General features: G+C 40.9%; 1 protein-coding gene across 1 annotated transcript in view; it reads right to left on the reverse strand.

Annotated features, from left to right (window-relative positions):
- Positions 1–20,523, reverse strand: part of LOC122549475 (chloride channel protein C-like) — a 131,070-nt gene extending 110,547 nt beyond the window's left edge. The window contains exons 1-4 of the mRNA XM_043689335.2: positions 20,214–20,523; positions 5,743–5,872; positions 4,326–4,406; positions 3,459–3,634 (exon numbers count right to left, since the gene is read on the reverse strand). Coding sequence (XP_043545270.1) covers positions 3,459–3,634; positions 4,326–4,406; positions 5,743–5,872; positions 20,214–20,455 — 629 coding nt within the window. The 5' untranslated portion in view covers positions 20,456–20,523. The remainder of the gene's footprint in view (positions 1–3,458; positions 3,635–4,325; positions 4,407–5,742; positions 5,873–20,213) is intronic.
- Positions 20,524–24,936: the final 4,413 nt, after the last annotated feature.

A 24,936-nucleotide genomic window follows, 5' to 3' on the forward strand; every position in this document is an offset into this window, starting at 1 on the left:
AAAGGAATCTGAAAGGAACTGCTGGAAAATATTTCATCAATGCCTGTAATCTGAACTGCGGCCAGAGCTGTGTTCACTGATTTTCCTTTACTTCTTACCCCTTTCCCCCGTAATATTTATCACCCATCTTGGTTTCTTCGCACGTCAGTTCCAATATGGGACTTTTCTTTCAATGGAGTAGAGTGTTATAAGTGAGCAATTCATGTTTCTTTTCTTTCATCAGTTAAAACTAAAGCTGTATACAATTAATATCTGTTTTCTTGTTAAGTACAGAAATCTGGTGAGTTTTTCTGTTAACATGGATTTGTCAGTCAGGTAAATTAGGAACTTACAATAATTTGATTAAATCTTTTCACATATATGATAACTCAGGAATCGTGAAGCTTGATTTGCAGTGAGTAATGAAAATGTTTTGTCATATTTGCCAATTCAACCAATAAGAAGTACATGGCAAGAATTGGACAAGGTAGTTTGCTGCCTCCAATCTTCTTTTGTCTTTAGTTTCTCTTGGGTCCAACTAGTGATTAGTGATAAAGAGTATGTCACTGTAGTGTATCTACAGAAGAGGCACTGTTTTTAGATAACAAGATTGCTGATTTTGTTATTTGTTCTTGTGAAAACTAGAGTAGAATTCCTTGTGTAAGATCAGTAGAATAGGTGGAGCTAATGTAACATGAATCCCTTCAGAATTATTAACATATACAACAATGGATCCCCCCACACCCTGCTTAAGTTGTAAGTGGTGGAGTATTCAGTGATGGTCATGCCTTTGAATGTCAAGAGGTGGATGCGTACTGCTTAAAGCTAAATGTTGTTCAGGTCTTGTTACATGTAGACGTGGGCTGTTTCATTAACTTAGGAGTTGTGAATGGAACTGAACATTGCAATCAGTAAACATCCCCACCTTATGATGGACGAAAAGTAATTGATGAAGGAGCTGAAGGAGGTTAGCCCTACAACACTTTATTGAGAAATTCCTGCAGTGATATCCTGGCAATCAGATGATTGAACTCCAATTACAAAACCTTTCTTCCTCTGTGTTAGGTATGACTTCAACCAATAAAGAACCTCCAATTCCCATTGAATTCAATTTTCCTCAGATTCCTTGACTGCATAGCAACAATCTGAGCTTCCACTGAAAAGCTCAACAGCTGGTGTTGTAACAGTAACTGTACTATGAAACATTGCATTGTAGCTGAAAATGTGTTGCTGGAAAAGCGCAGCAGGTCAGGCAGCATCCAAGGAGCAGGAGAATCGACGTTTCGGGCATAAGCCCTTATGATCCCCCAACATTGCATTGTAGTTGGGACTACAAATGTGCAAATGATCATCATTTCCGTGGTGGAAAGGATTGTCACTAAGCTCAGTTCTAAGTCCAATGCTGGACTCTTTCACCTAACATTTAAACAGAAGCTTTGTGATAGTGCATTTGTGATAAGCAATTTGTTGTGCATACTCACAGTTTTCTTGTCGGCAACATTTGTGAAAGATGAACCAGTGTACAATATAGCCCTTCAGCAAACTGAGGAGGCTGGTACTGCAGTTCATAGCATACAGCATTTGTCTAAGGTCATTGAATTTCTAATGTTCCTGAATACAGGTCTTTGAGGTTTTGGTTTCCACAGCTATCTGCTTTCAGTACCATTTAATACAATATCTGATCACCTGAGAGTTTGCTTGTGCCGATCCTATAAAAAACTTACAACAACTGGTCCATCAATAAGCCACCCCTCTTTTTGAGGTTTAGGCTATCTTTAACGAATGAGTGTTACCTTTTACTTGAGATACCAAATTATAATTCTGGCCCACTACACTTTTGTGTATTTACACATATACATAAATAGAGACAATTTGGTAATTCAGCTACATTCCACTTTTTATTTCCTTATAGAACATAGACTCTTCATGGGTGAAAAGTGTTTAATTTGATCTTTGTGTGCTCACAAAAGCTATAGAGAAAGTTTAATACATTGAGTTTGTATTTGTGTGACTTACACATTTGATTGCAGAACAGTCTGCATCAACAAATACTAATAAGCCAAAGTATTTTTCAATGTTTTTGTTCAAAACACGTGGCATGGAAATATCTCATCTTATTGCGTGTGTATAGTTTTATTTATTTAGATTCTTTGTTTTGAATACAAAAATGCCAAGGTAAGAGATGTTAGATATGAGAAATGCAATTTTGTTTCACTTATGGCATCCAGCATGGACATCAGAAATTATCCAAATTAGCACTGTGTACCTTTCTCGAGTAAAAGTTCCTTTTACCACATCCCAACAATATTCTTTGGCTACTTTTTCATGCACCCCTTCCCCACAAAAATCACAAACCATCTTTAAAACCTATTCTTGATTTGTTGAATTAAGTTAAACACTTTCACTTTCAAAAACATAGTACCTTTTGCAGAGCCCAGGTTGCGCTTGTTCCCAAACAATTCTAATGTTCTGATTTCCTCCTCTAGCTATCAAAAAGAGGAGATATACAATCTCAATCATTTGTAAAGTGATATTTACAATTATTTATGGTCATAGATCAATTTTTCAATCTGATATAATTAAACATTTTTATGGTTTTGAAGTGGCTGCTTTGTGTGGAGTTATCAGGTCATGTGTTGGCTTGTGCATAGTGATGCTGCTACTTTCAGATGAAACTGAAGTAATTTTACAAGTAGAATAAGCAAAGGTTTACTAAACACACACTACTACATTAAAAAACATGCATCTACTAACCAACCAAGTTGTCAGATTTCTACTGGAGATGAGGGCATTCATGAACTAGTGAAATGGGAAAGTTAGTACTAATGTTCAGATTGGTGTTCAGTAGGATCCAGTTGAGACTGCCCAAATGTAGATTCTTCGAGGAGAAAGTGAGGACTGCTGATGCTGGAGATCAGAGCTGAAAGTATGTTGCTGGAAAAGCGCAGCAGGTCAGGCAGCTTCCAAGGAACAGGAGAATCGACGTTTCGGGCATAAGAAGGGCTTATGCCCGAAACGTCGATTCTCCTGTTCCTTGGATGCTGCCTGACCTGCTGCGCTTTTCCAGCAACACATTTTCAGCAAATGTAGATTCTATCAAGTTGCATGAGGAAAATATCTTGGCTAATTATGTTGACTAGCAAAAAGATCTGTACAGTTTTCAACCTTTTTAAGTATTTCCTGTGACTTATTTAACTTGTGTTACTATTCTTGCCATTATTTCCACTGAACTCTCACAGGGTTTGTTACATTCCTGTTTTTGAGAGCTTTTGCTGCAGGTTTGAAGAAATTAATTCGGAACTGGAATTAGACATTTTGTGTTCTCTCCCAGCTATCAGAAAGAGGAGACATACAATCTCTCAATCTTGCCAAAATGATAGTTAAAATAATTAATTAAATCATTATGTCTGATGCAATTATACATGTTTATTGTTTCAACTCAGTAGTCTACAATTTAAGCTCAGTAATGAACTACTTACCCCATATGAATCATTGGTCCTTCTGGCCCACAAAATAGCCCAGAGGCTACCGCTAATACACAAGACACCAACGTCCCAATCAGTGTTTTTATATGAAAGATACCTTGGATTGAGGCACCATTCAGAAAACCAATCACTTCTGGAAGGCCACTTGGCATACCTGAAGGACATAAGATCTGGGAATACCAAACAAATAGTGACAGTTTGTGTGAATTACACAGGAATTCTTTAAAGCTGCACAACTGTGATTTTAACTAAATTTTGCATTCTGATTATTCAAAATTTTGAGGTTATTCAAAACACTGATAATAGAACAAGTGGAAAAGAATGGTGGCTAAATGATTATACATTGCCTGTATATTGCAAAGTTCTCCAGGACATTTTTGAATCCTTGCAGTGGTCACGTTTTTAAACAACGTGTTAAAGTTTTACAAGAAACAAATGTTCACCAATATAATTCTCTGATGACAATTAGACAGACAGACCTTGCTGTGGATCATTTTATCCAGCTTTGTTAAAGGTAAAGTAACTTGCTCAGTAGGTAACTATGAAACTCCCCAAGTGTTAAAAGTTTAACTATTTCAGAGATTCCTTCAAAACCTAGTATTAAATTATATTATATGCCTTATATGGGCCACACACAATCAGCTTTCCCCTCGCCTTGACCCAGATGCATGTACTGTTTCAAGTGTCTCCATCTACAATCTGCACCCATCCCCTTTTGCTATTATGCCATAGCAAGAAATAAATTTAAAAGAATTATCAGTCACCAACAGTGCAACATCTACATTAAATATCATGTTTCAATCATTTGAACCATGCAATTATAATGATTTTTATGGAAAATTACATCATAGCATTTCTCACCAGCACTGTTCCAGATGAGAGTGTGACCATTGCCAATCCAATTCCAACTAGGCAGATCCATGTGAGGAAAAACTGATTATTCTGTACAAGCAAACAAAAAGCTCAAATTTTTAAGTTATCCGATCAGAGCCATTTTTGTTTAGTTGATCTTATGTAAAGGGCAGTGATAGTGGGTAGGAGTTCTACGTCAATGCCCCTTCAAGAACTCAGTGTTATAATCCCAGCTGATATTACTGGACAAGTCAGATTCAAGACTGAATTGAAACCTAGGTTGACAGATCATATTTGTTTTTTCTTTGCTTTTAAGGAGATGACATTTCACTGAGATGTGCGCAGATAATGTTGCAGACTTAGGTTTAACAATATAACAGATGTTTATTACACAGAAGAAATTAAGATAAAATAGAACAAACAAAACTATCTACATATAACAGAGAATTTAAACATTTAAAAAGTAAAGTACAATCCAATTATTCCCAAGAATACTCCTTTACAGTGCTCACAGCAGAAAGAATTCTCTTCTCATTCATGCATTTCAGAACTTAATTTAACTATATTTTCAAGTCGCTGTCTTGAAAATCTGACAGATTCTTCCTGGAAGCACATATAACTGAACTTTGACTTTCTGAGCTTCAAGTAAACCTTCATGGTTTTAAACAAACACTCTTGGACTGTAACTTTTAAACTAAGCTCCTTATATTGACGAAACCACTTTTTAACAGTCCTAAATCACCTTCCTTTCTCAGGAACAACATCCAGCTTCAAAGTAAGAAGCTTTTCATTTCAAGTTATGGGCAAATCCAGAATCTTCTATTTGAAAGCCTAATGCACTACACAGTTTACCTTGCTCTTGTAAACACTCCCAATTACTCCTCAGAAAGTCTCTTTCTTTAATACTACATTTGAAAGAAGTCACCATGGCTACCAAAATGCTTATGAGTTAATCATTAAACCCCTTCAGATACACAGACCCATACGAGTTATTCAAAATCTAAATGTTAAAATGTATATTCTTTACTGAGCTTTGTCAGTTTTGACCATTCTATCTGGCTCTAAACAGAAGTCAGGACTGCCTCTTCAGTGACAGGAAATTACAACAAGACACAATCCAGATACTATGTACCTCACTGTACAATATTAATTAACAATAGACCACTTAATTCTACTTGGCCAGAAATGGTACACGATGAGAGAAGAGTAGTAAATGTATTTGATACATATAATGACGAAAGTGGGGTGTTTTAGGGAGAAATAATTTATAAGTGGAATTGTTACTTAAACTAGAAAATTAGAGGGCACGGTGTAATTTTCAACTTTGTAGTGGCATAATTGAAGAACTAAACAAAATTTAATTAGTAGCAAAATAGGAAGAATTTCTAAAGTAATTTCATTACATCAATTATTTTGTGTTCCTTACCTGTATATAGTGTAGAATAAGCTTCCATTTCAATTTGACGAGAATATCAATTGTCTGATTTACCAAGAATCCCAGAATCCCAACTGATATTCCAATGAGTCCCATCATGAACCAATAGTCCCAGTCTGACCTGGAAGAGGGTAGAAAATATTTGTGCGAATCTTTTTAATTTAAGAAGGTAATTAAGAACAAAATTGTGTATAAAACCCATTGAAGATATTTCAACATTCAAATATTGTTGATTTTAAGCCAATTATTTTATCCACCTTTGTTCTATTTCTCTGGATGCCACTATCTAACAAAAATCTATTGACCTTAATCTTGAACTGAGAAATATAGGAACTGGTGTAAGCCATTTAGCTGCTCAAGCCTATTTCATTAATTTATGTGAGCATTGGTGCTGTTACCTCATTTACCTTGATACAGAGAGTAGGCCTATGGTTTGTCACCTTAATGGCTGCCTTTGCATTCAGCAGGGAACGAAGTAGTGTGCATTTATAACACATGGTACAACCAGCCTTCTATTCTTAAAGACAATCTGTCCCTTTGAAAGAGAAGCTGCACTGAGTTACAGGACGATGCTGCTGATTTGCTATAATTCGAACTGAGGAAAAAGAGGTATTTCAATAGAAAGAGAAGTCCAGTTGCAGAGAGGTAAAACAGACACACACATACACAAAGGTAGAGGAGGGGAAAGCTGCTGTCTCTCTGCTGAATTCACTTTGGGAAAATAACGTCCATTTTGGGATTAGATCTTGAAGCAAAAGAAAGTGTGGAATGTTATGGCAGCTGTCAGTCTGTCAGATGTCACCAAACACCAGCAAATGTCTCTGATCTCCTTTGTCATTGCAACTTACTCAGGATACACATTGTTGAGAATTCTTCAAATTCTTTTAAGGAGGACAATCAGACAATCAGAGGAAATAGATGGTGACACCTTGCAAAATGTCCATATTACAGAGGAGGAAGTGCTGGATGTCTTGGAACCCATAAAGGTAGATAAATTCCCAGGACCTGATCAGGTGTACCCTAGACCTCTGTGGGAAGCTAGAGACGTGATAGTCACAGGTGAGGTGTCGGAAGACTGGAGGTTGTCTAATGTGATGCTACTGTTCAAGAAGGGTGGTAAGGACAAGCCAGGGAACTACAGACGTCGGTGGTGGGCAAATTGTTGGAGGGAATCCTAAGGGACAGGATGTACATGTATTTGGAAAGGCAAGGACTGATTAGGGATAGCTAACATGGCTTTGTGCGTGGGAAATCATGTCTCACAAACTTGATTGAGTTTTTTGAAGAAGTAACAAAGAGGATTGATGAGGGCAGAGCGGTAGATGTGATCTATATGGACTTCAGTAAGGTGTTCAACAAGGTTCCCCATGGGAGATTGATTAGCAAGGTTAGATCTCAGGGAATACAGGGAGAACTAGCCATTTGAATACAGAACTGGCTCAAAGATGGTGGAGCATTGTTTTTCAGACTGGAGGCCTGTGACCAGTGGAGTGTCACAAGAATCGGTGCTGGGTCCTCTATTTTTTGTCATTTACATAAATGGTATGGATGCGAGCATAAGAGATACAGTTAGTAAGTTTGCAGATGACACCAAAATTGGAGTGTAGTGGACAGCGAAGAGGGATACCTCAGATTGCAACAAGATCTTGACCAGATGGGCCAATGGGCTGAGAAGTGGCAGATGGAGTGTAATTCAGATAAATGCGAGGTGTTGCATTTTGGGAAAGCAAATCTTAGCAGGACTTATACACTTAATGGTAAGGTCCTAGGGAGTGTTGCTGAACAAAGAGACCTTGGAGTGCAGGTTCATAGCTCCTTGAAAGTGGAGTCGCAGGTAGATAGAATAGTGAAGAAGGCGTTTGGTATGCTTTTTTTATTGGTCAGAGTATTGAGTACAGGAGTTAGGAGGTCATGTTGCGGCTATACAGGACATTGGTTAGACCACTGTTGGAATATTGCGTGCAATTCTGGTCTCCTTCCTATCGGAAAGATGTTGTGAAACTTGAAAGGGTTCAGAAAAGATTTACAAGGATATTGCCAGGGTTGGAGGATTTGAGCTATAGGGAGAGGCTGAACAGGCTGGGACTGTTTTCCCTGGAACATCGGAGGCTGAGGGGTGACCTTATAGAGGTTTACAAAATTATGAGGGGCATGGATAGGATAAATAGACTAAATCTTTTCCCTGGAGTTGGGGAGTCCAGAACTAGATGGCATAGGTTTAGGGTGAGAGGGGAAAGATATAAAAGAGACCTAAGGGGCAACCTTTTCACGCAGAGGGTGGTACGTGTATGGAATGAGCTGCCAGAGGAAGTGGTGGAGGCTGGTCCAATTGTAACATTTAAGAGGCATTTGGATGGGTATATGAATTGGAAGGGTTTGAAGGGATATGGGCCGGGTGTTGGCAGGTGGGACTAGATTGGGTTGGGATGTCTGGTTGGCATGGATGGGTTGGACCGAAGGGTCTGTTTCCATGTGTACATCTCTACGACTCTATCTATGACTCTAAGCAGGACAGCTGGGCTGGAAAAGTCTTTTCCTTCCTCAGGCTAGCATCAAAAAAAAATTCAAACAAACAATCTCCAAAGCAGAAGCTGCAACTCAATAGGCAGACACCCAGGAAAAGGTGTCTGCAGTAAACAAACATCTATCACAAGGCATGTGACATTTGAGATATGAGCTGTTAAAACAAGTTCAACTGTCCTTTCATGGACCTCTACAACAAAAGAGCATCTATGTACATAATATTTCAAGCCCTACCAACAAAAATGATAAAATATGAAGCTACCATAAAAGTCATCATTCAATCAAGATAGTTAGAACTCATCCACATCACCCACATATTCCACCTTACTCTCACAAGCCTACATACAGCAATAGTCTTACAGAGAGACAGAAAATAGGTGCAGAGATTAGCCATTTGGTCCTTTGAGCCTGTTCCACCCTTCATTATTATTATGGCTGATCATCTAACTCAATACCCTGTTTCCACTTTCTCCCTAAAGCTTTTATTCCCTTTAGCCCTAAGAACTATATACAAATCCTTGAAAACATTAAATGTTTTGGAATCAACTGCTTTTTATAGCAGAGAATTCCACAGGCTCACCACTCTCTGGGTGAAGAAATTTCTCTTTATCTCAATCCTAAATGTCCTAACTCATATCCTTAGACTGTGATCCATGATTCTGGACTCTCCAGTCATTGGAAACATCCTTCCTGTCTTTTTACTCTATCTTGTCCTGTTAGAACTTTACAGGTTTCTGTAAGATACCCCCTCATTCATCAAAATTCCAGTGAATATAATCCTAACCGATTTTAATATGTAGGTCCTGTAATTCCAGAAATCCGCCTAATAAAGCGTCATTGCACTCCCTCCATACCCAGAACATTCATACACAAGATATGGAGACCAAAGCTGCACACAATATGGTCTCACTAAGGTCCTGTACAATTGCAGCAAGACATCCCTGTATTGAATCCTCTCGCTATGAAGGCCAACATACCATTTGCTTTCTTCACTGTCTGCTGACCTGTATACCTACTTTCAATGACTGGTGTACAAGGACCACCCAGGTCTTGCTGCACCTCCCTCTTTCTAAATCTAGGTAAAAAAGTTCCAAACAGCAGCAGCTCAGCACATGACACCAGACCCAAGTACAAAAATTGTTCTGCTTTGCTTCAGCCTCCAGTCTGCTCCTTACCAGCACTCTGCAACAACAAGGTATATGCGAGAGCAGGATCAAATTACTGCAGATGCTGGAACTTACACTGAAAACAAAAAATGCTGGAAGTCACAGCGAGTCAGATTGCATCCATGGAGAGAAAGCAAGCTAATGTTTTGAGTCTCAATGATTTTTTATTAGGAAGGCAGATAATCATGTGAATGCTGCTAGATTAGTTTGGTAAGTATTATGGAGTTGTCAATAAGTAGAAGCCTGACATAGGTATCCTTATTATCCAGATGTTCCAAGGCTAGGGAATTGCCATCCACTGTGGACCTGTTTCACTGGTTGGCAAATTGCTAGGGACCGATGCAGGCTCGGAGGCTAGAGTTGATGTGGGCCATGACTAATCTCTTGAAGCACTTCATCATATGGACTTCAGGACCACCAGACTGTAGTGGTTGAGGCATACTGCATGCGTTTTCTTTGGTACTGGGATGATGGTCATTTTCTTGAAGGATTTTGACCCAGTGACAATAAAGAAACAATCACAATAGAGGTACAGCCAGGATGATGTGCGATTTGGTAAGGAATTTGCAGGTTGTGATGTTCCCATGCATCTCATGCCCTTTTCCTTCTAGATGATAGAGATTACACATTTGAAAGGTGCTGTCAAAGGAGTCCTGTTGAGTTGCTACAGTGCATCTACTTTAGGGTGTTTATTCCTGCCATTGTGTGCATCATTCAGGAGCAGAGAAGAAAGAGGTAGGCGTGGCCACTGAAAGTGAGGGGTTGGCAGCTTCAGATTTAGGAGCAGTGAGAAGGCAGGCAGAGCTGGTTAGTGAGAGCAGCAGGAAAAGAGAGACCATTGACAGAGTTGGAAGCTGTGCAAACATCGCCAGCTAAATCAACAGGGAGAAACGGGAGAGGAGCTTCAGATTTGGGAACAGTGAGGAGACAGACAGCTCCAAAGACCTGAAAGGTAAACTTTATTTCTCTCTGTCCACTGATGCTACTGGACAGACTGAGATTATCTGTTTTTTTTCACCAAAGATCTCCAGCATCCATAGTAGTTTGCTTTTATTTGAGGACAGAGTTGGATCTGGGCAGTTAAAGTCTCTCTCGAGAGAAGGCCCAGAAACTAGAGGGTGAAAAGTGACATCAGGAATTTAAAGTGATGTGAGCACAGGAGGAAGATTTGATTGGTGTGAGGCGAAGCATGCAGCCTGCTCTAGTCTTTGATGATCTCCAGGAGATGGTTGATATAGAGCAGACTCTCTGTTTCAAAAGTGACCGATAGTTAACCCACAAGCAAGATTCTAGCTTGGCTCCGAGGATAAGGGCGAAGGGTGATTAGAGGCTGTGTGTGAGAGAGTGCATGTCCCAGTGTCTGTCCATCTATACAGCTGAACCTGGTCTCTAATTGTCTCAGTCATACTTGCCATTGGACAAAGGCATTGTTCCATTAGGACCATACATTAGTTAGTGAACAACAGTCACCCTATTTTAAGGGCCCACAAATGGACATCTTCCAGCAGCACCCCCAACATAACACTTAGAAACTGGAACCATCAGCACCATCATAGACAACCCCAATGAGACCAGGTGTGAATAACATACCGCTATAATAGCCCTGAAATTAAGTGCCATGACTTTTCTCATTGCTGCCCTAAAGGCGACACAGCAGACAGGAAAAGATCAGCTCAAAGAATCAAGCATTGAATATGCCTTCTCTGAGTAAATCTGAGGGAAAACACTGAATTCATGGGATTTCTTTTAAAATATAAATAAATGAACTGAATGACTGTTTGTGCGAGCCTTCCTGAGGGATAAATAAATCCTAATCCAGAAACAGTGCACCACAGTCATTAATACATGCACACCAACTCTAGAAGTGATAGATGAGACCAACAAAGCATTCTACTCAAGCTTTGGTCAGTTATTGTCCCATGTCCCAAGGAGAGACAAGTTGATTGCCTTTGGGGATTTCAATGCCAGAATTAAGAGGGGCATAATTCCCTGGAAAATGTGATTAGTAAGGAAGGTGAGGGGAAGGCAAACAGTGATGGTGTCCTCTTCCAGATAAAATGCTGAGACTATTGCTTGGTTCCACTGATTGTATTCCAAAGCATGCTACCCTTCATTATCTCAGCACAACCCTAGCCCCACAGGAGATTAGAAAGGCCTTCCAACACCTGAGAACTAACAAAGCCAATGTAGCAGATGGAATCTCTGCCACAATATTGAAAAATGACAGAGAAGCCTTACAATGGCACAGGTAAATGAGCTCATCCAGAATGAAAAGCACATTCAGTGGATCTCCAAGATGCTGTAATTATGACCATCTTCAAGAAAGGAGGTAAGACTGATTCTGATACCATAGAAATATAGAAAATAGGTGCAGGAGTAAGCTGTTCAGCCTTTTGACCTTGTTCCTCCATAATCATGGCTGACCATCCAGCTCAGTCCAGTTCCTACTTTCTCTCCATACCTTTAGTCCTAAGTGATATAACACACATCCTTAGAGAATGACCCCTGGTTCTAGACTTCCTGGTCATCAGAAATATCCTTCCAATATTTATGCTGAACAGTCATGTTCAAATTTTATAGATTTCTTTGAGGTCACCCCTCATTTTTCTAAACTCCAGTAAATATAGACCTCACCAATACAGTCTCTTTTAAACCTTCAGTCCTGCTATCCCAGGAATCAAGCTAGAATATCCTTTCCCAGATAAGGAAACTAGAAATGCACACAATATTCCAGGTACGATCATACCGAGACCCTGTACAAATGCTACAAGACCTCACAGTCCCTTTACTCAAATTGTCTTGCTATGAAGGCCAAAATATCATCTGTATCAACAAAAACAGAAATTGCTGAAGAAACTCAGAACCCTTTTACTGAAGAAGGGTGGCTGGATTCAAAGTATTAAATTTGCTTTCTCTCCATGGATGCTGCCAGACTTGGTGAGTTTCTCCAGCAATTTCTGTTTTTGTCTCCGATTTACAACATTTACAGTGCCTTTGGCTTTTATTCTATTTTTATTTCAGGTCTTCATTATCCTTAGTTATTTCTTCTATTTTACCACTTGCAATCTTCACCACCTGCTGCACCTGCACACATACCTTCAGTCACTGATTTAGAAGGAGACCCAACTTTCATTGTACCTCTCCCTTTCCTAACCTATCACCATTGAGATAATAATCTGTTTACCTGCTTTGCTAACAAAGTGAGCACAATCAGAGCAGGTTCTTTTTTCACACTGGCTGAGGTCTCCAAGGAAGATTAGTACAATCAGGAAGAATTGATCATATCCAGAATGAGGCACAGCCCAAGTGAATGTATATTTCTGGAAATTTGGAGCAGCATGGGAATTCGGTGTAGAGGGGAATAGATGCGTTTTGCTTACTTTTTTTGGCTCATTGGTTTCTTTTAACTGGATAAATTAAAGACCGGGATTGGGAGCCCAGCACACAGCATAGAGTGACAACAGAGGAAAGCTGTAAGTTTGTTGTTTGACTCCTTTATTTTAAGATTCTTTCAGACTAAAGATAAATAGGACAAATATTTTATAGACTAAAAACTAAAAGACCAATAGGAAGCTTGTTTTTAAAAATTAAGAACGAGGCAAGTAAAATAGAGATGCCAGGCCAGGCAATGTGTTGTACCTATATGATGTGGGAGCTGTTCTGATGAGACAGGGTCCACTTGAATCATCCTAAAATCACTGTCCTGGCAAATCACATAACTAATGCTGTGGGTAGGATTTTAAACTAAATACTGTGAGGGTGGGTTCAATCACATAGAAAATTAGGGCAGAATGTGTGAAGGAAGGGCACCAAGGAAGTGTAAAAGTGGGTGAAAATTTAATAATAAAACGAATTTAAAGGTTTTGTATCTAATGCGCAACCATTTGGAATAAGGTAGATGAACTAACAGTGAAAATAGGGTAAATTAATGTGGTCTCATAGCCATTACTCAAACATTATTACTCAAACATTACTCAAACATTACTCAAACGCCAGAGACCTGGGTTCAATTCCCGCCTCAGGCGACTGACTGTGTGGAGTTTGCACATTCTCCCCGTGTCTGCGTGGGTTTCCTCCGGGTGCTCCGGTTTCCTCCCACACTCCAAAGATGTACAGGGTCAGGTGAATTGGCCATACTAAATTGCCCGTAGTGTTAGGTAAGGGGTAAATGTAGGGGTATGGGTGGGTTTCGCTTCGGCGGGTCGGTGTGGACTTGTTTAGGCCGAAGGGCCTGTTTCCACACCGTAATCTAATCTAATCTAATCTAATCTAATCTAATCTAATCTAAATATAATTATTATGAAGAAATCAAAATGGAAACTTAACATTCAGGGATATTTGAACTTTCAGAAAGACAGAAGGGTAAAGACATAAGGTGGTAGGGTAGCACTGTTAATCTGAGATGAAATGAGGCCAATTGTGAGAGAAAATCTAGGCTCAGATGATGTAGGGAACCATTTGGGCAAAGGTAAAAAAACAGAAAGGGAAAGAAGACATTGCTAGGAGTAGTGCAGAGATTCCCAAATGATAGCCATTCCGTAGTAAAGGCTATAAATCAACAAATAATATGAGCATGTGAAAATAATAGAGCAATAATTATGGGTGATTTAAATCTTCATGTTACTTGGGTTAATCAAGTTGGACAGCATAACTATAACAACAAATTCACAGAGTGCATTCGGGATAGTTTCCCAGAACAATATTGAGGTTGAAACTTTATTGCTGGAACAGCACAGCAGGTCAGGCAGCATCCAGGGAACAGGAGATTCGATGTTTCGGGCACAGGCCCTTCTTCAGGAATGAGCAGAGAGTGTTCAGCAGGAGAAGATAAAAGATAGGGAGGAGGGACTTGGAGGAGGGGCGTTGGAAATGTGATAGGTGGAAAGAGGTCAAGGTAAGGGTGATAGGTCGGAGTAGGATGGAGGCGGAGAGGTCAAGAAGAAGACTGCAGGTCAGGAAGGCGGTGCCGGGCTGGAGGGATCCGGCTGAGACAAGGTGGGGGGAGGGGGGATGAAGAAACTGGTGAAGTCCAAGTTCATCCCCTGCGGTTGGAGGGTTCCCAGTCGGAAGATAAGACGCTCCTCCTCCGACCGTCGGGTTGTTGTGGTTTGGCGGTGGATGAGTCCAATGACCTGCATATCCTCGGTGGAGTGGGAGGGGGAGTTGAAATGCTGTGCTACAGGTTGGTTGGGTTGGTTCGTCCGGGTGGCCCAGAGGTGCTCTCTGAATCGCTCCGCAAGTAGGCGGCCTGTTTCCCCAATATAGAGGAGGCCACACCGGCTGCAGCGGATGCAGTAGATGATGTGGGTGGAGGTGCAGGTGAATCTGTGGCGGATATGGAAGTTTCCTTTGGGGCCTTGGAGAGAAGTGAGGGGGGAGGTGTGGGCGCAAGTGTTGCACCTCCTGCGGTTGCAAGGGAAGGTGCCGGGAGTGGAGGTTGGGTCGGTGGGGGGTGTGGATCTGACAAGGGAGTCGCGGAGGGAGTGGTCTCTACGGAAAGCTGATAGGGGAGGGGAGGGAAATATATCCTTGGTGCTGGGGTCTGTTTGGAGGTGGCGGAAGTGACGGCGGATGATGCGCTGTACATGGAGATTGGTGGGGTGGTAGGTGAGGACCAGTGGGGTTCTGTCCTGGTGGCGGTTGGAGGGGCGGGGCTCAAGGGCGGAGAAGCGGGAAGTGGAGGAGATGCGGTGGAGGGCACCGTCGACCACGTCGGGGGGGAAATTGCGGTCCTTGAAGGAGGAGGCCATCTGTGTTGTACGTATTTTGAACTGGTCCTCCTGGGAGCAGATGCGGCGGAGACGAAGGAATTGGGAGAATGGGATGGCGTTTTTACAGGGGGCAGGATGGGAGGAGGTGTAGTCCAGGTAGCTGTGGGAGTCGGTTGGTTTGTAGTAGATGTCAGTGTTGATTCGGTCGCCTGAGATAGAAACAGAAAGGTCTAGGAAGGGGAGGGAGGAGTCCGAGACTGTCCAGGTGAATTTGAGGTCGGGGTGGAAGGTGTTAGTGTAGTGGATGAACTGTTCAACCTCCTCGTGGGAGCACGAGGTAGCGCCGATACAGTCATCAATGTAGCGAAGGAAAAGATGGGGGGTGGGGCCAGTGTAGTTGCGGAAGATGGATTGTTCCACATACCCTACGAAGAGGCAGGCATAGCTGGGGCCCATGCGGGTGCCCATGGCTACTCCTTTTGTTTGGAGAAAGTGGGAGGATTGGAAAGAAAAGTTGTTCAGGGTGAGGACCAGTTCGGTCAGTCGAAGGAGGGTGTCGGTGGAAGGCCTCCTTCTTCAAACACAGATGGCCTCCTTCTTCAGATCTCCAGCATCTGCAGACCTCACTTTCTCCTCCCAGAACAATATATCATGGTGCCTACAAGGGAGCAGGCTATCTTGGATCTGACAATGAGTAATGAGACAGGTTTAATAAATTAACTCAGAGAGTAAAAGATCCTCTAGGAATTCCAGAGTGAGACACTTGAGTCAGAAACAACTGTTTAATTTAAATAAATGGAATTACAATGAAATGAGGATAGAGTTAGCGAAAGTGAACTGGGCAGATAGATTAGCATAATGACAAAAAGCAAACAGTAGCAGACATTTAAGGAAGTAATTCATGACTCTCAGGAAAAATACATTCCAAAAAGAAGAGAAGATTCTAAGAGAGGGATGAAGCAACTATGGCTAACTAAGGAAGTTAAGGAGAATATATAGTTAAAAGAAAAAGCATTTTAGAAAGCAAATATTGGTGACAGCCCGAAAGACTAGGATAAATTCAGAATCCAGCATGGGAGGACTGAAAAAGGGAGAGAATATAAGGGCAAACTAGAGAGAAATATAAAAATGAAAAAAAGATCTTCTTTCAGCATATAAAAAAGATGACAGAGGTGAATGGAACATATGCACCTGAGAAAATGAATCTTGGGAGACAGTTTTGGGGAACAAGTAAATGGCATGGAGTTAAACAGATACTTTACATCAGTCTTTACAGAGGAAGACACTGCCAACATCACATTAATACTAAAAAATACAGGAGGTGGAATGAAGTATCATCACCATCATTATCAGATAAACTAATGAGGTTAGGCACAGGAGTACCCTGACCCTGAATGGCTTATATCTGAGGGTCGAGAGTGTGGTGCTGGAAAAGCACAGCAGATCAGGCAGCATTCGAAGAGCAGGAGAATTGACCTTTTGGGCATAAGCCCTTTGTCAGGAATGAAGCTTGTGGGTCAGGGCTGAGAGATAAATGGGAGTAGGGTGCGGTTGGGGGGGTGGTAGCTGGGAAGCAATAAGTGGATGAAGGTGAGGGAGAAAATGAAAGATCAGAGGGGGGCAGTGATGGACAGGTCTGGAGGGCGGTGCCAATTTGGAAGCTTGTGACTGGGATAATGTGGGGGAGGGGAAATAAGGAAGCTGTTAAAATCCACATTGATCCCGTGTGGTTGCAAGGACCCAAGGTGGAATATGAGGCGTCCCTCCTCCTGGCATCGGGTGGTAACGTTTTGGGGGTGGAGGCGGCCCAGGACCTGCATGTCCTTGATGGATTGGGAGGGAAGTTGAAATGTTTAGCTCTGGGACAGTGGGGTTTGTGGGTGCAGGTGTCCCAGAGATGTTCTCTGAAATGATCTGCAAGAAGGCGTCCTGTCTCACTGATGTAGAGGAGATCACACAGGGTGCAATGATTACAATAGATGACATTGGTACAGGTACAGGTAAATTTCTGACAGATGTGCAAAGATCCCATGGGGTCTTAGATGTAGGTGAGGGGAGTGTTATGGGTGCAGGTTTTGCACTTCCTACGGAGGCAGGGAAAGGCGCCAGGAGTGGGGTGTGGGTTGTGGACCTGACAAGGGAGTCACAGAGGGAATGGTCTTTTGAAATACTGATAGGGGTGGGGATGGAAACATGTCTCTGGTGGTGGGGTCAGTTTGGAGATGGTGGAAGTGGCGGAGGGTGATGCGTTGTATGTGGAGGTTGGTGGGGTGGAAGGTGAGGATCGGGGGATTCTCTCCTTGTTGCTTTGGGAGGGGTGGGGTTCAAGGGTGGTGGTGCGTGAAGTGGAGGAGATGCGCTGGAGGGCATTGGTTGTAATTTCAGCATCTGCAGTCCTCACTTTCTCCCTATATCCTAGGATCCTAGAAAAAGTAGCTACAGAAATTCAAGGTGCATTGGTTGTAATTTTTCAAAAATCAATTAATTCTGAAGAAGACTTGCAAACTGCTAATGTGACACTCTTTTACAAAGAGGGAAGAAGGCAAAAAGCAGGTAAATATAGGCTAAATAGTCTAACATCTATTGTTGGAAAAGTATTAGAATCAATTATTATGGACAGCACAGTGGTTGGCATTGCTGCCTTACTGCACTCGGGATTCAGGTTGGAATCCAGCCTTGGGCAATTGTGGGGAATTTGCACCTTCTCCCAGTGTCTCCATGGGTTTCTATTGGCTGGTCTGGTTTTCCCCCAGTCCAAAGATACACAGGACAAGTGGATTGGCCATGCTAAATTGCCCCGTAGCATCCAGGGATGTGGAGGCTCGGTAGATTAACCATGGTAAATGCAGGCCTGCAGGGATGGGATTTATCTGGGTGGGATGCTGTTTGGAGGCTTGGTGCAGACTCGATGGGCCAAATGGCCTCTATCAGCCCCATAGGGTTCTATGATTAAGAAAATAATCACAGAACATTGGGAAAATCATAGTCTAATCAAGCAGAGTCAGCATGGTTTCATGAAAGGGAAATCATGTCTGACTAGGTTATTAGAAGTTTTTGAGGATGTCTTAACCAAAGTAGATAGTGGCAAACCAGTAGATATCTTGCTGTTGGACTTCGATAAGGTGTTCAGCGAGGTACCTCACAAAAGGTTAAGTCATAAGACGTCAGACCCCACGATGTTAGAGGTATATTGGATAGAGAATTGGCTAAGTGGCAGGAAAAAACGAGTGGGGATAAGAGTTTTTGTTTCGCAGGTTTCCACAGAGATCGGTGCTGGGGACTGCAACTGCTTACAACATAAATTAATAGCTTGGAGAAAGGAAATGAATATGTTGTAGCCAAATTTGCAGATGAACTAAAATAGGTGGAAAAGCAGGTTGTGAATGGGACACAAACAGTTTATACAGAGATATTGATAGGTTAAGTAAGTGGGCAAAAAGTTGGAAAATGGAGTATAATGTAGGAAAAGTGCAGTTGTTCATTTTGGAAGGCAAAAAGAACAGAGTATTACTTAAATGAAGAAAACTGCAGAAAGCTGCAACACAAAGGGGTGCCAATCAAAAATCTGAGATGAGAAGGAATTTCTTCTGTCAGAGGATTGTAAGTCTTTGGCACTCTTTGCCACAGAGAGCTATGGGGGAAGAGTACAATTCAAGGCTGAGATAGTCATGGAATCATGGACTATGGGGAAAGAGCATGAAAGTGGACGTGAGGAAAATTGGATCAGCCAAGCTCGAGAGGCAAATGGCCTACTCCTGTTCTTATCTCTTATGGTCTTATGGTCCTGCCTTATCAACCTCGCCTCTTGCTTGAGGTGTGGTGGCCCTCAGTTTAAACTCAGAGAAACGTAATAACACCTCTGAACAGGTTGATTAGAAAATATCTATTCTGGGGATTGAAGAGCTCGTGTGGTGCCATAATAGTGTCTGTACTTGAAAAGGCTCAAGCTCAAGAATTCAGGTTTTTTTAAATTCCACTGTTAAAACATCTGGCAATTCTTCAAAGTGGAGGCACTTAACAACATTCCAATTACTTTAGCAGCCATATTAGTTGCTCAGCCATAGTTTTTCTCAGAGCACTGTTAACCATCAAAAAGCCCATATGTTTCAGAATAATGTAACCTCTACTCACCACAACTCCACATTATCCCTTTACTAAACATCTGTCCTTAAACTCATTATACTCTGAACAAATGTAGCTACCTTTGGGAAGAATCTCATCCCACAATGCATTTTTCCTTTCCCTTTTCTCATGTAAAAGTCACTGGCTTCTATTAGGATACCCTACTGGCACTAAGCACTCTCCAGAGATCTGGTATTCTACCTATTCTCCATGTGTACAATCAAACAGTAAACATTGGTCAGCTATTGTAGCATGAAAGACATGAGCCAATCCCATCTTCGGTCAATGTCCATACAAGAAACACACATACACAGAGGCACTCAGCATTTGGTGCAGAAATGTGAGCAGATTAAAATGCTCATTTTCCAGGAAGTTGTTCAGGCATGTCGTGAGAGTTCAAAGTCATGAGAGTTCAGGTTCAAGTCCCACTCCAAGAACACAAAAATCAAGGCTGACAGTCCAGTGCATTACTAAAGGAGGTCTGAGACGAAGGTACCGACTTTGAGATGAGATATTAAACTGAAGGCCCACATTTCTGCTCTGCAGGATATAAAAGATCCCATGGCATTATTTCAAAGAAGAGCATGGCAGTTATCCACTGTGTCTTAACCAAATTTATTCCTCATTCAACATTACAATGGAACCCAAACTATTTAGTCATTAAGACACTGCTGTTTGTGGGAGTTTGCTGGGCCTAATTTGGTAATTCCACTTTATACAAAAATAACTATACTTCAAAAATATTTTATTGGTTGTAAAGCACTTTGAAATATCCAAAGTTTAAAAAGAAGTGCTGTATAAATACAATTTTTTTCAAAGGTAGCACTCTAAAATGAGCCTTTGATTAGACTTTTTAAAATGTGCTTACATTCTTAAAACTTAAAATTACTGATCCTGTAATGAAAATATCCAAACAATAAGCAGAAATTGTGCTCATTACCTGTAAGGCTTTTCTCGCAACCATTTTTTATAAATATCACTGTGAGAAGGTAGGTAGTCCAGACTCTCATGTGATGCTAGGTTTTCTTGATCTTTCTGAGTGCACTTGACATTAGTTACGTTGTCCCCATTATTCCTATTTTGAACATGATGTTTACGTGTCACAGGTCTGCATTGTTGTAACAAGGGATGCTCTTCAGAATCCTTCCATTTCCTGGTACCCTTGAAGTGCAGTGATGTCATTTAGCTCCAGTAGCTTTCAGACCCTGAGAAATCAGTGTCTCAAAAGTTGAAAAAGGGAAGATGCTTGTGAAAAAGCAAAGATCACTGACTGTTCAGTACCACGAAGATCCCAAAAGAGAAATGATTGTGGCTTTGGTGGATTCTTGTGAGAAATAGAGCTAACTGGAGAATGCTTCCACTAACCTGTTTTATCTAGGTCTGTTTACTGACAGGAGATGTTGAGTCAACAGAGATTCAACACAACTTAAGAGCAAAGATATTGGTAGATTAAAAAAAAATCATAGTTTTGTGGCTTATACCATCCATGATATGGAATTTTAGTTATTGATAAACTATAATCCATTTCAAACAATTATTCTACAATTGACCCAAATATGACAATTTATAATGTAGGATCACCTCTCTATTAAGTTTTGAATACATTGTAATAACTGAGTTGTTTTACTCACTGCTGTTTGGTATTGCTGCAATAACTTATTGCCAAGCACGAAGCCCAGATTTCTTTCATTTTCCATGCAATTTACTGTCCATTTAATATTCACCTCATTATATTGTTAGGTGGCTATCAACAACACCTAAAATGACTACTCTAATATTGGTCGAATATCTTCCTAGACTCTGTGATGTACAGGCCATTCATCCCTGAAATATTCTCCTTCCTGGCTGTGACAGGATGGCTGGAATTGTTGGGTGGTTCAAAAAGTACAAAAGAACTGAGGAAAACTAAGTTTCATGGGTGGAAATTGAATGGAAATAATTTTCACGTAGGTCTGCAGCAAAAAATATTCCTCACTCATCTATACACCACTAATATACTGGAAGCAATGAGGAAATTGAACCTTTTTGTATTAATTAAGTTAAGTGGCAACACTTTATGCAGTACTGGTGGGCAGTATCATTTTTGGTGCTGGTCATATGTGTATTTATTTTAAGAAAATTTTTATTGAAACACCAAGATTCAAAATGGCAGCGCAGAAGTCAAAACTGTGTTAAAGGCTGCCTGAAGTCACAATCTGCGCACTCTGCATTCTGAATCACATGAGGGATGCACACATCATTGCCTTCCACAACATATATTTGGCATTCGGAAAATGGACAGGAGTGGTGATCCTGGCTATTTCTTTCATGTCATACCATTTTTGGTTACTGCAGAACTTGTATCTATCGTCTATTATTTATCATTTGTAGGAACTGTGGGAAAATCGGATTTCTTACAACAATGATTGCATTTTATCAGTTGTGAAACAATCTAAGATGTCCAGAGATTGAAAGTGCATTATATAAACTAGTTTCTTTTTATGACTACAAAGAATACATTTTATGCAAATTTATATAGCCGAAAGAGTGAGGAAGTTTTTTCCCATCATTCCAGCTGGATTCAAACTTAGCTTTAAAAGTTAGAAAATGTGTTAAGCTAGGGTACTTGGAGCAAATTTTGTCCCAGACATCCCCTTTCCATTTGTGAAGAAGTGTTATCCTGATGTCACACAACCCAACCAGGCGATGCAATGTTAGGACAAATTTATGCTTCACTGTTCAAACAGTATTAAATTGCAAAATGGGTCCAACATTTCTTAAAGTGTTTGACACCAAATTACAGGTAAAGATTTTTAAACAATTTCTGCTATTGCAAAGTAGAGCAAGATCTGGGGTGTTTTTGGAAGTATTGAGTAAATTTCTGAATGTGGGAGTGTTGTTACATCTTAGAGAGGAACCTGGAAATAGGAGTAGGCCACTCCATCTGCTTCATTAAAACCTTGAAAATTTTGCACAAGTTGCCCCTTAACACTTCTAAATCCCTTAAAACACAATCCTGATATACATAATCTTCCTTCACCTAAGTCATCTCCAGCAAAATAATACCAGCAATAGCACGGTCTGGTAGGCTGCCAAATAGGGTGACAGAATCTTAGAGATATACAGCATGATAACAGACCCTTCGGTCCAACTCGTACATGCCGACCAGATAATCTAAATTAATCCAGTCCCATTTGCCAGTATCTGGCCCATATCCCTCTAAACTCTTCCTAATCATATATCCATTCATGCCTTAAATTTTGTAATTGTACCAGCCTCCACCACTTCCTCTGGCAGCTCATTCAATACATGCATCACCCTTTGCATGAAAAGATTGCCCCTTGGGTATCTTTGAAATCTTGCCTCTCTCACCTTAAACTTATGCCGTCTAGTTTTAGACTCTCCCACCCCAGGGAAAGGACGTTGTCTATTTACCCTATCCATGCCCCTCATGATTTTATAAACCTCTATAAGGTCACCCACTTCAGGGAAAATAGCCCCAGCCTATTCAGCCTCTCCCTATAGTTCAAACCCTCCAATTCTGACAACATCCTTGTAAATCTTTTCTGAACCTTTCCAAGTTTCACAACTTGATCCATCCTTTTCCTCCAAGCCTAGCTACAACCAACTTACACCTGGATAACTTGCCCAACATATCAATATGATTAGGGAAGTCATGTTGGGAAAATTGATGGTACTAAAGGCTGATAAAATCCCAGGGCCTAATAACCTACATGTTAGAGTGCTCATGGAAGTGGCCCTAAAAAATAGTGGATGTACTGGCAGTCAATTTTCAAGAGTTTATAATCTTGGGAAGTTCCAATGGATTGGCAAGTTGCTAATGTTACTTCACTATTTTAAAAAAAGAGATAGAGAGCAAAGAGATAGAGGGAATTATAGAGTGGTTAGCCTGAATTATAGAGTGGTTTAGTATTGAGGGAAATGCAGAGTCCATGAGGAATGATTTAATAGCAGAGCATTTGGAAAACAGTGACAGAATCAAACCGACTAAGCATAAATCTACAAAAGGGAAATCATGCTTGACAAACCTTGAGGATGTGTTTAAGAGCTCACAAGGGGGAGCTAGTGGATCTGGTTTACTTGGGCATTCATATGGCTTTTGATAAGGTGCCATACAAGAGATTAGCATACAAAATTAAGGTATATGAGATTGGGGTAGTTACTGACATGGACAGAGAACTGATTGACAGGCTGGAACAAAGAGCACTTTTTCCTGAGTGGCAGCTGGTGTCTAGTGGGGTACCACAGAACTCAGTGCTTCGACACCATCTATTCATTAATATATATTATTAATATATAATCTTTAATATCTATTAATGATTTAAATCAGGGAACTCGATGCAATATCTTGAAGTTCGCAGATGACACAAAGTTGGCTGGGACAATGAATTGTGGATATGCAGGGATGCTTCAGCATGATGTAAACTAGTTCAGGGAGTGGGTAAATACAAAGAAGATGAAGTGTACTGTTATCAACAAAACAGGAAGGCAGATTATTAAGTGAATGATGATAGATTGAGAAAGGAGGAGATAAAAAGAAACTGTGTGTCCTTTTACACTGGTTGCTGAAAGTAAACATGCAGGTACAGCAGGCAGTGAAGACAGCAAATTGTATGTTAGCCTTCATAGTGAAAGAATTAGAATACAAGAGCAGGAAGCTATGCAACAAATGCACAGGGCCTTGGTGAGATCATACCTGGAATATTAGATGATCAACTATATTAATATTGACTGGTGGAGCAGGTTCAAAGGGTCAAATAGCATACTCCTGTTTCCATTTTCTAAGTTCTTATCCCAACTCTATGTTAGCCACCAAGATACATGCAGTGTATGCATCTGAGCTTATGACCGCTTGGAAAAAAAATTAATGAAGCTGTTGCACTCTCTTCCTCCTTGGTGTGATGCAGCAGGTAGTTAGCAGCTCTTAGCTCACTGAAAATAGGAAATCAGAAGGGGAAGTTTGGGTTGAGGGTAATTGGGCAGTGTGGTCTAACTAAGGCTCTATAGAGCTGCAACATCAATCCCTCTGCTAATGAAAGCAAACACACTACAGGGTATATACTTTCTTAACAACCCTATCAACTTGGGTGGCAATTTTGAGGGATCTATGGACATGGACCCCAAGATCCCTCTGTTCCTCAACACTGCCAAGAATCCTGCCTTTAACCTTGTATTCTGCAGTCAGATTTGACCTTCCAAAATGAATCACTTCACACTTTTCCAGGTTGAACTCCGTCTGCCACTTATCAGCCGGTTCTGTCTCCTGTCAATATCCTGTTGCAACCTACAACAGCCTTCTACGCTATTTATGCTGCAATCTATACTATACTTCTCTGCTGCATGTCATTGGCAATTTACTAACCCACCAACTTCCTCAACCAAGTCATTTATAAAAATCACAAAGAGCAGAGGACCCAGAACAGATCCCCGCAGAACACCACTGGTCACTGAGCTCCAGGCTGAATATTTTCCATCTACTACCACCCTCATCTTCTAATGGCCAGCCAATTCTGCATCCAACCAGCCACGATTCCCTGTACCCTATGCCTCCTTAGTTTCTGAATGAGCTTACCATAGAGAACATTATCAAATGCCTTGCTACAAATTCATGTACACCACATCCACTGTTGTATTTCATCAATGAGTTTTGTCACATTCATAAC

This window comes from Chiloscyllium plagiosum, unplaced genomic scaffold (genome assembly GCF_037043375.1).
Source record: "Chiloscyllium plagiosum isolate Xiang-an unplaced genomic scaffold, Cpla_swu_hap1 HiC_scaffold_4, whole genome shotgun sequence".
NCBI classification, from domain to species: domain Eukaryota; kingdom Metazoa; phylum Chordata; class Chondrichthyes; order Orectolobiformes; family Hemiscylliidae; genus Chiloscyllium; species Chiloscyllium plagiosum.